Source organism: Ceratotherium simum, chromosome 28 (genome assembly GCF_057802395.1).
Source record: "Ceratotherium simum simum isolate JZ-2026a chromosome 28, ASM5780239v1, whole genome shotgun sequence".
NCBI classification, from domain to species: Eukaryota; Metazoa; Chordata; class Mammalia; order Perissodactyla; family Rhinocerotidae; genus Ceratotherium; species Ceratotherium simum.
In genome coordinates, this window is record NC_141927.1 from 36,723,424 (window position 1) to 36,737,057 (window position 13,634).

Sequence of the window (13,634 nt, forward strand, 5' to 3'; positions counted from 1 at the left end):
GTTCACTTCTAGATTTGAATTAATGTGTATACAAAACTTGGACACTATAATCTAGAGCTGTGCTGTCTACTAGCCACAAGTGGCTATTTAAATTTAAATTAACTAAAGTAAAATAAAATGAAAATTTTAGTCCCTTAGTTGCACTACCTACATATCAGGGGCTCAAAAGCCACATACACAGTGGAGATGCAGAACATTTCTATAAGTGCAAAAAGCTCTATTGAAGCACACCGATCTAATACTAACTCTGCACAATCCAAAACCCATCATCGATACTTCCTCCTGGTGATGATGGTGTCGGCTCACAAGACGGAGGAGCATATCCAACATCACATTGACAATTAAGGAAATTATTGCAAACCTAAAACAAAAACCAAATAAAACATAAGAACATTTTATGTGCAACATAAAAATTAGATGCATTATTTGTGATTGTTAGTCAATGTAAATTTTTAAAGGATTATCAATTAGTATGTTGAAGGTAATTTTCATTTTAATGTGGAAAATAATTTTCAAAATAAAATATAATAAATGTCCATGCAATATCTTTTCAAGTGTCGTAGAGATTTCCTCTTATTATCTCTTGCAGTTTTAAATAAAAGTACATAACATTCTTGATACAATTGAAATGCCTTCTTCTAGAAAGGCATAGAAATTATAAAATAGTGGGAGTTGAAATTTATTATGAATTGTGCTGGATTAAAAAATAGCTGTGATAAGAGCCAACTTTTACAAAAAAATGGAGGAAAAACTAAGGGAGAAGCTTGCTTAATCAGATACTGATATCAAAATTTATTTTGTTAAAAAATAGGAAGGCTAAAAAATATTTGTAAATGTGATCTTGTATACGAATTGCAGGAAGGATTAGAAGCAGAATAGAGAATCTAGAAACAGGTTGATGCATAAATTAAAATTAAAATTAAGAAAGGAAAGAAATAGGGCCGGCCCCGCGGCTTAGTGGTTAAGTGCGAGCGCTCCGCTGCTGGCGGCCCGGGTTCGGATCCCGGGCGGGCACCGCTTCTCCGGCCATGCTGAGGCCGCGTCCCACATACAGCAACTAGAAGGATGTGCAGCTATGACATACAACTATCTACTGGGGCTTTGGGGGGAAAAAATAAATAAATAAAATCTTTAAAAAAAAAAAAAGAAAGGAAAGAAATAGAAAAGAAACTGTAAATAATAGGACACGTAAGTGATTTGGGAGAGAATTTTGATACAAGACACACAGACAGGTCACTTTTTCATGGATTACTATATAAAATATGAAGCATCAATATGGCAGGAGACTCTAGTCACAAAGTTAAAGTCAAAAGCATGCTCAGAAAAACTTACAAAGTTTATAAAATTTCTATAACCCAGTAGATAATTTCACAATGGATGGACAAAAAGAAATGCAAATGGCAAATATGCCCATACATATATACTTAAGAATTGTACAATTAATTATTAAATAAATGCAAATTAACAATGGGTTTAGCATGTTAGAGGAGATTAAAAAGACTAAGAAGCTAGTCTGGCCAGAATTTGAGGAAGTGCACATTTTTATACATGATAGGTGGGAGCAAAAACTGCTATATTTCTGAAGACAATATAATATTTATGAACATTTAAATGGTGCATATATTTGACCCATCAGATTTCGTTGCTAACAATTTAAGAAATCAGATAAATGTGCAAAGGTGAATGTACGATAATGCCCATTGTACCACTTTTTACAATAGTTCAGTAAAAAATTTAACATTATTCACAAGTCCATCGGTAAATGACTTTTCAAACATAGTGTGAAAGAGACACACAGGGAAACAAACTGAAGCTATTGAAGGATGAAATGGATCTAAATGGACAAAAAACTTTGCTCTCACAAAAATGTTAGATTAGGGCCGGCCCTGTGGCTTGGTGGTTAAGTGCGCGCGCTGCGATGCTGGTGGCCCGGGTTCGGATCCCGGGTGCGCATTGAGGCACCGCTTCTCCGTTCATCCTGGGGCCGAGTCCCACATGCAGCAACTAAAAGGATGTGCAGCTACGACATACAACTATCCACTGGGGCTTTGGGGGGAAAAAATAAAATAAATAAAATCTTTAAAAAAAAAAAAATGTTAGATTATAAGTAATATGTGTAATGTGAATATATTAAATGTATGAGTGTTCAAATATACATCAGTATACATACACTCGATTATAAGCAATATTCATGTGTATAAATACATATGTGTAATCCTTAATAAATCCATTTACAAAATTTCATAATCTTAATCTGACATTATAATAATAGATTATGTTTCATATTGCATTTTGTATGAAGCTTAAAGCTTATTTGCTCATGAGGCCTATAAAAATCTGATTAAACACAAGGGACGAATGGATAAAGAAGATGTGGTATATATACACAATGGAATACTACTCAGCCATAAGAAACAATGAACACATAAATCATGTACATATGTATAAATAATAAAATCCATTTTCCTTATTTAACTGCAATTTTCCAAAAGAAATTTTCACATCAAATAATTCTGAACCTTATTATTATTTGGAAAACGTTATTAACAAGGATTTTTAAAACCATACATAAAAATAGAGTAACCATTACATACCCCATGTCCATGGCATTTTGTTTTTGAGTCACAATCGACTCTTCCTGCGTATTCACTGATATCATGGCAACTTCCACCGTTACAAAACTAAAATGTTAAAACAACCAACAACAGATGTAAATGTAAGGTCAAGAGTTGAGCAATTGCACTTGGTACATAAATTAGATGCCAAAGATATAGCTCTATCTATCTATCTATCTATCTATCTATCTATCTATCTAAAACAGATGAATCTGGATTTCAGGACATCTACTCATTCTAATAAAAGAACTTGAAATCAAAATAGTATGTTATTACTTTATCAAATATCAAAATTTGAGAATCAGATGCTATTTTTCCCTTGAGGAAGCAGAGCTGTGTGGTTATTGATACTAAGTGATGTAAGAACAAAAATAGCCAACTTATGATAAGCTAGGATCTATCTTCTCACTTTCTATGTATTTTTATAATATATACTCATATTGACCCTGTGAAGAAGACATTTTTATCCTCATTTTGTATTTGGTGAGAATTAAATTTTTATTTTTAAGGTCATGCTGTGAGTTATTGACAGAACCAATATTCAGTGCAAGACCTACTTTACTCACAGAGCTCAATGTTCAATGCTAAATACCAGTGTTTTTGTCATTTTTACATGTTTTCTAACTTTAATGACAATATATCTTATCTTTCACATTAGCAATGTGACCTTGAGCAAGTCGTTTAGTCCCTCCATACCTCAGTTTATCTACCTTTGAATTTATAATAGCAATTATACCCAAATAAAAAAAATATATAGGTTATGAGGATGAAATAATTTTTTACATATAAAGGAACAAAAGCAGGGTCTGGCACATGGTAGATGCTCACGAAATGCAAGATGTTGTTTTAATTATTCATGTATTTAACCTGATTTTCGTGTAGACTTTATGCCAATATTCCTCTATTCAAATGTTAATTTGAATATCTTTGGAGGCATCTTCTAAGTTTTTCTCAAGTTATCTGATAGAATATTCAATATATCATCAATAGTCTGAAACATTCATTATTTTCTATCACTATTGGTAAATAAAGAAAGAACAGATCTCAGCTTGTTCATTAACTGAAAGTGCTCTGATGAAGCCAGAAAGCCAGAAACAAAACGTTGAACAAATCAGCATTACCTGTGCACAAAACTATTTTCATTCTAGTGCTCCTTAAACATTGTCATTGAGGCAATAATAAATTGGTCATACTTGACTGGGTTGTTTTCAGAAGAAAAATAAGCCAGGAAAAGATGCATGCTTCTGATATAATTTTCTTCAAGTAAACAGATCAATGTGTAGCTGGCTCTTCTATAATGACGGGAAAAGCCAGGAATGCTATAAGAGTACTTAGCCCTGGTCAATGGCTGGGATGATGTTTTGCATATTAACTAACATATAAGACTTCCTTCTTTGAACAAGAGACAGATAGTGTCCCAGAAGCAATTACATCACGGTTCCCAAAATGAAATCCTTAATATAACTAAAAACATATTTCCTAAGGGGAAGTGCCTGTATTATGTAAGCATATTTTCTTACAGTCCTGTGTATAAGAATGGGTAAGGAAAAGGCAGTTAATTTTACTTATGTTTTCCTTGATTAGCTTGTCTGTTTTTGAACAATTACCTGCCCGAAACATATTCCTTTCCAAGTTTGAAATGAAAGTGCTGAGATGTGCTTGTCTCCCCTAGTCTACCTGTGTGGGCTAGGATCAGTTTGATATACTATTCTCCTGCTCTAAGTCCTACAAATAAAAAATTCAAAGAAGCTTTCTATCACAACCAATATTAAGCAAACTTGCATTGCTGGAATAATACCTATCTCCATGTAGTACATTGTTCACTTAGTATATTACAGCATTAAATTTATGAGTGTTTTACTTAGAATTTTTGTTAAAATTAATAAGGGAGACATACTTTTCTTCCTTGATAAATAAGAAATAAAGTCTCTCTCTCTCTCTTTTCCTATCTATTGATTGATCTATCTATCAATCAAGATACATAACCACAGAATGATTCCAATTCAAACTGACAGACCTGGTACACACAATAGCTCCCTTTTTCCAATAAATAATAGTGAAGGAGAATCAGAAAAAAGCAATTAGAAGATGAGAGATTTAAGAACTTACTGGGATTTTGAAATAAAAAGAAGGCCATTGATCGATAAAATGAAGTGAGAAAGCGACCACATTGAATACAATGGCAAAGCAGAGAGCTAGTTGGTCAGTCTCAGGGTGCTCTAGAGGAGCTGCAGCCTCAGAGTCACCAGGCAAAAGAGAGGAAGAAGAGCTGAAAGAGCGGGATTGGGAGGGTGGCAGGCACGTAGAATTATCAATGAAAGTCTGTCTGCGAAACCACAGAACCACTTAGCTCTCAATATTCACTACTCATCTCTCCCTTTCTCTGAATCACAGAATGCAGTGAACACAACATTTTTATCCCAAAGGAGACAATTTAGAAGAGTACTTTGTTTCCTAAAGCAACTGAATCAATGGTGACTACATAATTTGGGCTTCTCAAATGGTCTGTCCTATAGAATAGGCACTATCCAATTACGCTACTGGAAGGACCACAGCCTAAAAGCCAGCTTCCAAAATCAAGACTGTCATGTGACAAACCCCAGTCACACAGAGAAAGCTGCCAATTAGCTTTTTAATTTAAAATGCTGCGGTAGTAAAAAGTCATGCCAGCTTAAAGCTCCTACTGAGCCAAGCAGGACAAGTTAAAGCCTTTGCCTTTCCTTCCATCCTTCCTTGCCTCCCTCTATCTTCCTTTCCCTCCTTTCTTTCTTTTTCCTTCCATGAGGACATTGGCCAGTTGGGCATGGGATAATGATCAGACTTTCCCAGGCGGAGAATCACTGCTGGAGAAATGAGTAATCCGTAAAGCTTTTAGTGTCATTTAGGGCTGGTGTGACAAACCAGATGGCTTTCAAATGCCTTGCTCATTTTCCCACAGGACATTTGCTGAATTGAAGGATTGTGTGGGGTGGTAGAAGGTGAATTAACTAGGATGGCAACCTCCTGTGCTATTCATGTGCCTGGTTTCCATAGGGTTTTATTTCAACTGTTGTCATCACCATTGTGTTTTTCCCATATGTAAGACGTTGTTTCATTCTCACTACTTTTAGGATTCTTTTCCTTTGTCTTTATTATGCTGTATCCTACTGTGGATTTCACTAGGTTCATCCTATATGATGTTCTTTCAGCTTCTTGCATCTGTGGCTTTATGCCATTTGCCAAATTTGGAACCTTTCCGGGTATTATTTCCTCAAATACTTTTCCATCCTTGCATTCTTTCTCCTATTCTTCTAGGATAACAATATCATGGATATTATATCTTTTGTTATAATCCCACAAGTCCCTGTGGCTCTATTCATTTTTTTTCAGTCTATTTTCTGTCTATTGTTCAGATTGAGTATTTTTTCTGGTTCTGTCTTCAGCTTCACTTATTCTTTCTCCTGTCTCCTCCAATCTACTCCTGAGCCCTTCACTGAGTTTTTTGTTTTTGTTTTTGTTTTTGTTTGTATTGATGTCTTAATAGTTTATAACATTGTGAAATTTGGGGTTGTACATTTTTGTTGTCCATCACCACATACATGACTCCCTTCACCCCTTGTGCCCACCCACTACCCCATTGCCCCTGGTAACCACAATACAGTTTTCTCTGTCCATGTGTTGGTTTATATTCCACATATGAGTGAGATCATACAGTGTTTGTCTTTCTCTTTCCAGCTTATTTCACTTAACATAATAGCCTCCAGGTCCATCCATGTTGTTGCAAATGGGATGATTTTGGCTTTTTTATGGCTGAGTAGTATTCCATTGTATATATATACCACATCTTCTTGATCCAATCGTCAGTCGAGGGACACTTGGGGTGCTTCCACTTCTTGGCTATGGTGAATAATGCTGCAATGAACATAGAGGGGCATAAGCCTCTTTGGATTGTTGATTTCAGGTTTGTTGGATAGATTCCCAGTAGCGGGATAGCTGGATCATAGAGTATTTATATTTTTAAATTTTTGAGGAATCTCCATACCATTTTCCACAGAGGCAGCATCAGTTTGCATTCCCACCAGCTGTGTATGAGGGTTTCTGTTTCTCCACATCCTTTCCAACATTTGTTGTTTTTTGTCTTGGTGATTATAGCCGTTCTAAAGGGCGTGAGGTGATATCTTAGTGTTGTTTTGATTTGCATTTCCCTGATGATTAGTAATGTTGAACATCTTTTCATGTGCCTATTGGCCAACTGTATATCTTCTTTGGAGAAGATTGTTCATTTCCTCTGCCCATTTTTGGACTGGGTTGTTTGTTTTTTTGTTGTTCAGTTGTGTGAGTTCTTTATATATTATGGAGATTAACCCCTTGTCAGATATATGTTTTGCAAATATTTTCTCCCAGCTGGTGGGTTGTCTGTTCATTTTGATTCTGCTTTCATTTGTCTTGTAGGAGCTCTTTAATCTGATAAAGTCCCACTTGCTTATTTTTTCTTTAGTTTCCCTTTCTGGGTAGGCACAGCATCTGAAAAGATTCCTTTATGACCAATGTCAAATAGTGTGTTGCCTATATTTTCTTGTATGAGTTTTATAGTTTCAGGTCTCACCTTCAGGTCTTTGATCCTTTTTGAGTTAATTTTTGTGAATGGCGATAGCAGATGGTCAACTTTCATTCTTTTGCATGTGGCTGTCCAGTTTTCCCAGCACCATTTATTGAAGAGACTTTCCTTTCTCTATTGTATGTTCTTAGCTCCTTTGTTGAAAATTAGCTGTCTGTATACGTGTGGTTTTATTTCTGGGCTTTCAATTCTGTTCCATTGATCTGTGTGTCTGTTTTTGTACCAGTACCATGCTGTTTTGATTACTATTGCTTTGTAGTATGCTTTGAAGTCAGGGATCGTGATGCCTCCAGCTTTGTTGTTTTTTCTTAGGATTGCTTTAGCTATTTAGGGTTTTTTGTTGCCCCATATGAATTTTAGTATTCTTTTTTTCTATTTCTGTGAAGAATGTCACTGGGATTCTGATAGGGATTGCATTGAATCTGTAGATTGCCTTAGGTAATATAGACATTTTAATGTCTATATTATACTTCCAGTCCGTGTGCATGGGATGTCTTTCCATTTCTTTATGTCATCACCGATTTATTTCCATAATGTCTTGTAGTTTTCATTTTACAGGTCTTTCACCTCCTTGGTAAGATTCATTCCTAGATATTTTATTCTTTTTGATGCCATTGTAAATGGTATTATCTTTTTGAGCTCTCTTTTTGTTAGATTGTTATTAGCATACAGAAATGCAAGTGATTTTTGTAGATTGATTTTGTACCCTGCAACTTTGCTGTAGTTCTTGATTATTTTTAATAGTTTTCCAATGGATTCTTTAGATTTTTCTATATATAAAATCATGTCATCTGCAAATAGTGAGAGTTTCACTTCTTTGTTGCCTATTTGGATTCCTTTTATTCCTTTTTCTTGCCTAATTGCTCTGGCCCAAACCTCCAGTACTATGTTGAATAAGAGTGGTGAGAGTGGGCAGCCTTGTCTCGTTCCTGTTCTCTGAGGAATGGCTTTCAGTCTTTCCCCATTGAGGACGATGTTGGCTGTGGGTTTGTCATAGATAGCCTTTATTATGTTGAGGTACTTTCCTTCTATACCCATTTTATTAAGAGTTTTTATCATAAATGGATGTTGTATCACGTCAAATGCCTTCTCTGCTTCTATTGAGATGACCACGTGGTTTTCATTCTTTGTTTTCCTGATGTGGTGTATCATAGTGATTGATTTGCAGATGTTGAACCATCCCTGCAATCCTGGTATAAATCCCACTTGATCGTGGTGTATGATCTTTTTAATGTATTGCTGTATTCATTTTGCCAATAGTTTATTGAGGATTTTTGCACCTATGTTCATCAGCGATGTTGGCCTGTAATTTTCCTTCTTTGTGTTGTCTTTGTCTGGCTTTGATATCAGGGTGATGTTGGCCTCATAGAAAGAGTTAGGAAGTGTTCCATCTTCCTATATTTTTTGGAATAGTTTGAGAAGGATGTGTATCAAATCTTCTTTGAATGTTTGGTAAAATTCACTGGAGAAGCCATCTGGTCCTGGACTTTCATTTTTTGGGAGGATTTTGATTACTACTTCAATCTCTTTGCTTGTGATTGGTCTATTCAGATTCTCCATTTCTTCTTGGTTCAGTTTTGGGAGGTTGTATGAGTCCAAGAATTTATACATTTCTTCTAGAGTGTCCAATTTATTGGCATATAACTTCTCATAGTATTCTCTAATAATCCTTTGTATTTCCATTGTATCTGTTGTTATTTCTCCTCTTTCATTTCTAATTTTATTTATTTGAGCCTATTCTCTTTTTTTCTTAATAATTCTGGCTAAGGGTGTGTCAATTTTGTTTATCTTCTCAAAGAACCAACTCTTTGTTTCATTAATCCTTTCTACTGTTTTATTGGTCTCCATATCATTTATTTCTGCACTGATTTTTATTATCTCTCTCCTTCTGCTGGCTTTGGGCTTTGTTTGTTCTTCTTTTTCTAGTTCTGTTATGTGTAATTTAAGGTGGCTTATTTGGGCTTTTTCTTGTTTGTTAAGGTGGGTTTGTATTGCTATGAGTTTCCCTCTCAGGACCGCTTTTGCTGCATCCCATATGAATTGGTATGGCATATTTTCATTTTCATTTGTTTCCAGATATTTTTTATTTCTCCTTTAATTTCATCCATGATCCATTGGTTGTTCAATAGCATGTTGTTTAGTCTCCACATGTTTGTCACTTTCCCAGTTTTTTTCTCATAGTTGATTTCTAGTTTCATTGCATTATGGTCTGAAATGATGCTTGTTATGATTTCAATCTTCTTCAATTAATTGAGGCTTGCTTTGTTTCCCAACATATGGTCTATCCTTGAGAAAGTTCCATGCACACTTGAGAAGAATGCGTAGTTAGCTGTTTTTGGTTGGCGTGCTCTGTATATGTCTACTAGGTCCATCTCTTCCAGTTTTTCATTTAAGTCCGCTGTTTCTTTGTTGACTTTTTGTCTGGATGATCTATCCATTGCTGTAAGTGGGGTTTTACGATCCCCTACTATTATTGTGTTGTTGTTAATATCTCCTTTTAGGTTTTTCAATAGTTGCTTTATGTACTTTGGTGCTCCTATGTTGGGTGCATATATGTTTATAATTGATATGTCTTCTTGGTGGAGTGTGCCTTTTATAATTTTATATTGCCCTTCCTTGTCTCTCTTAACCTATTTTATCTTGAAGTCTACTTTGTCTGATATGAGCGTGGTAACACCTGCTTTCTTTTGTTTGCCATTAGCTTGGAGTATTGTCTTCCATCCTTTCACTCTGAGCCTGTGCTTGTCTTTAGTCCTGAGATGTGTTTCCTGGAGGCAGCATATTGTTGGGTCTTGCTTTTTAATCCATCCTGCCACTCTGTATCTTTTGATTGGAGAGTTCAATCCATTTACATTTAGCATAATTATTGATATATGAGGGCTTAATGTTGCTGTTTTGTCACTTATTTTCCAATTCTTTTGCATTTCCTTTGTTTCTTGTACCATTTGTTTCAGACTGCCAATTCTGTTTGGTTGTTCTGTCTTATAACTCTTCTAGTTTTCTCTTTGCTTATCATATGTGATTTTGTTTTGATTATTTGTTTAGTGGTTACCTTGAGGTTTGTATAAAAATCATGTGTATGAGATAGTCCATTATCTGATGGCCTCTTATTTCCTTATACTAAGTCAATTCAATATCTTTCCTCTTCCTCTTCTAAGTCATTCTTATTACAACTTATTCTATCTTTTGCTGTGGGTATGTGTTTACAGTGATGAGGTTATATTTATTTTTGGTGAATTCTTTCCTTTGATCTTTGATTTTGGTATTTAAGTGGTTGCTAACCTATTCCAGTAAAGATCTAATATTTTTCTTATTTTGTCTACCTATTTTTCTCCTTTCTCCAACCTTTGTACTCCCTTTCTCTTCTTTTTATCAGGCCTGAGGGCTTTCTTGTGTATTTTTTGTAGTGGGGGTCTCGTGGCCATGAACTCCCTTAGCTTTTGTTTATCTGGGAAAGTTACTATTTCTCCATCATATTTGAAGGATATTTTTACTGGATAGAGTATTCTTGGCTGAAAGTTTTTGTCTTTCAGTATTTTGAATATATCATTCAAGTCTCTACTAGCCTGTAAAGTTTCTGTTGAGAAATCTGCTGAGAGCCTGATGGGAGTTCCTTTGTACGTTATTTTTTGTTTTTGTCTAGCTGCCCTTAATATTGTTTCTTTGTCATTGACTTTAGCGAGCCTTACCACTATATGCCGTGGAGTGTGCCTTTGCCAGTTGACATATTTAGGTGACCTATTGGCTTCACTTACTGGTATTTCCTGCTCCTCCCCCAGATTTGGAAAGTTCTCAGCTATTATTTCCTTGAATAGGCTCTCTGTTCCTCTTTCCCTCTCTTCTCCCTCAGGAATACCTATAATTGTTATGTTACATTTCCTAATAGAGTTGGATATTTCTCAGAGACTTTCTTCATTTCATTTTAGTCTCAGTTCTCTCTCCTCTTCCACCTGGAGCATATCTGTATTCCTATCCTCTATAATGCTAATTCTTTCCTCCATATTGTCAGCTCTGTTCTTTAAAGATTCCAGATTCTCCTTTATCTCCATTGTGTTCTTCATCTCCATCAGTACTGATTGGGTTTTCTTTATGATTTCAATCTTTTTTGTGAAGAAACTCCTAATCTCATTGAATTGTTTGTCTGTGTTATCCTGTATTTCATTGAGTTTTTTTGTGATAGCTATTTTGAAATCTATGTCCTTTAGGTTATAGATTTCTATGCCTTCAGGGTTGGTTTCTGGGTGCTTCTCATTTTCCTTCTGGTCTGGTGATCTCATGTACCTTTGCGTTGTACTTCCTGTATTGGCTTTGTTTTTCCTCATCCCGGAAATATCTGGTTGCAGTTTCTGCCTGCCATCACTGTGTGGGGGTCAAGGGCTGTGTAATCTGAGCCCCCTGCACTCCACCCCAGCTGCTTTCTGCAATTGGCCTGGCCGCTCTGTCTGGTCTGGTCAGCTGAGCTGCACTGTTGGGCATGCAGGGAGGGGAGGCTCTCTCTTTTGCCCCCTGGGTCCCTGGCATGGGGGGCTTCTCACTCACCATTCATTATCTGCTCTCCTGGGGTGCCCAGATGTTGATGGCACCCCTGCAGCAGTTCTGTGTCATCTGTGTGGGAGTTTCCCACTGGCTGAGAGAGCCCGAAGAGCTATGGTTTCCCTGCAGAGGGCCGCCCCTCCCCCCTCTCTGTGAGCCGAGTGGACCTGGATCGCTGGTCTGATGGGGAGGGAGAGGATTTATCCTTACCTCTCCCCACTTCCTCCAAGGGCCCCAGCACGTCCACTGTCAGATGTGTGGCAGTGTGGATCTTTCTGATCTTCCTTTTTGCTGTCTAGTAGTCCATTATTGGTCTATGACTGTCCCTTTTGTTGTATCTTTTCGGGGGAAGAATTTATGGGAAAGCTCACTTCGCCATGATGCTGACATCACTTTTCATGGAGTTTTATAAATTGATTATTGTATTTTTCAGTTCTAAAATTTCCAGCTGGTTCTTCTTTATATCTTCTATCTCTTTTCTGGAACTTTCTATTGTTTCATTTGTTTCAAGCATGTTTGTAATTGCTCATTCAAATATGTTAATGATGGCTGCTCTACATTCTTTGAAAGATATTTCTAATACCAGTGTCATCTTGGTGTTGCGTCTATCGACTTTTTTCTCATTCAAATTGAGATTCCTGGTTTTTGGTATGAAGAATGACTTTCAATTGAAACATAGATATCTTGAGTGTTTTGTTATGATATCTCTGAATCCTGTTTCAGCCTTCTGTTTTAGCAGTTCTCCCCTGTTAGAGCTCTGGAGAGGGGAAAGGGAATACTGCCTCATTATTGTGAGGTAAGGCTGGAAGCATAGGTTCCACTAGCACCTGGGATGAGAGAAGCTCCTAATTACTGCAAGGGTCAGGGGTGGACCTCTCCAGTAGGCCTCTACTCATATCACCCTGGTGAGAGTTGAGTTGTGGCTGCATATTTTTATGTTGCTTGGCTGAAATAGAGAAGTTATTGTTTAATAGTGTACTCTCTTATTAGGCTGTTCCTTTGGCTACAGCAGTCAGGCTTTCCTTGATGACTTCTTTTTGTCTGCTCCATTTGGCATTTCTGAGTTGCTGGCTTCTCTGGCACCCAGTTTGGGATACATGAGGCAAAAAGAAAATTCTGACACTGTCTACCTGGAGTTAGAATGAGATCTCACAAGTAAAAGGGGTCAGCCCCACATGTCTGCTTCTACTTCAACACCAGATGCAAGTCCTAGACCACCCATACTTCTGACTGACTATAAATTGAAGGTTCCCATGGCCCTCTCCTCAGATCTGATAATTTGCTCATTTGGGTCTCAGAACTCAGGAAAACTTCACTTATGTTTACTTGTTTATTATAAAGGATACAACTCAGGAACAGCAAAATGGAAAGAGATGCATACGGCAAGGTATGTTGTGGGGAGAGGGATATCATAGCTTCCATGGCCTCTCCAGGCATGTCATCATCACAGCAAATTGATGTGTTCACCAACTTAGAAGCTCTCTGAATCAAAGGTTTCATAGCGTTCCATCTCCAGCCACACTACTCCCTTTCCTGGAGGTCTGCAAGTAGGGCTAAAAGTTCCAACTGTCTAATGGTTTGGTCCTTCTGGTGACCTGCTCCACCTGAAACTGTCTAGACGCCCCACCCTAAGTCACCTCATTAGCATAAACTCAGGTTTGGTTGGAAGAGGATGAGTAACAAAAAATATTCCTATCACTCAGGAAATTCCAAGGTGTTTAGGAGCTCTGTGCCAGAAACCAGGGACAAAGACCAGATTATTTTTATGATGTTATACTACATATGTGTACCATTTTTGTGCTTTTTTCTAATAAATGAGTGATTAAAGTAGTTAATAAATTTATGTATTTACTCTGCCATATTTATAGTAAACACTAAGTTTGTTTTAA

General features: G+C 36.8%; 1 protein-coding gene across 1 annotated transcript in view; it reads right to left on the reverse strand.

Moving 5' to 3' along the window:
• The window catches only part of LOC101398993 (A disintegrin and metallopeptidase domain 3-like), a 123,793-nt gene that overhangs the window by 10,721 nt on the left and 99,438 nt on the right, over window positions 1-13,634 (reverse strand). Inside the window, 2 exon segments of the mRNA XM_087418641.1 lie at window positions 247-361; window positions 2,595-2,681. Coding sequence (XP_087274767.1) covers window positions 247-361; window positions 2,595-2,681 — 202 coding nt within the window.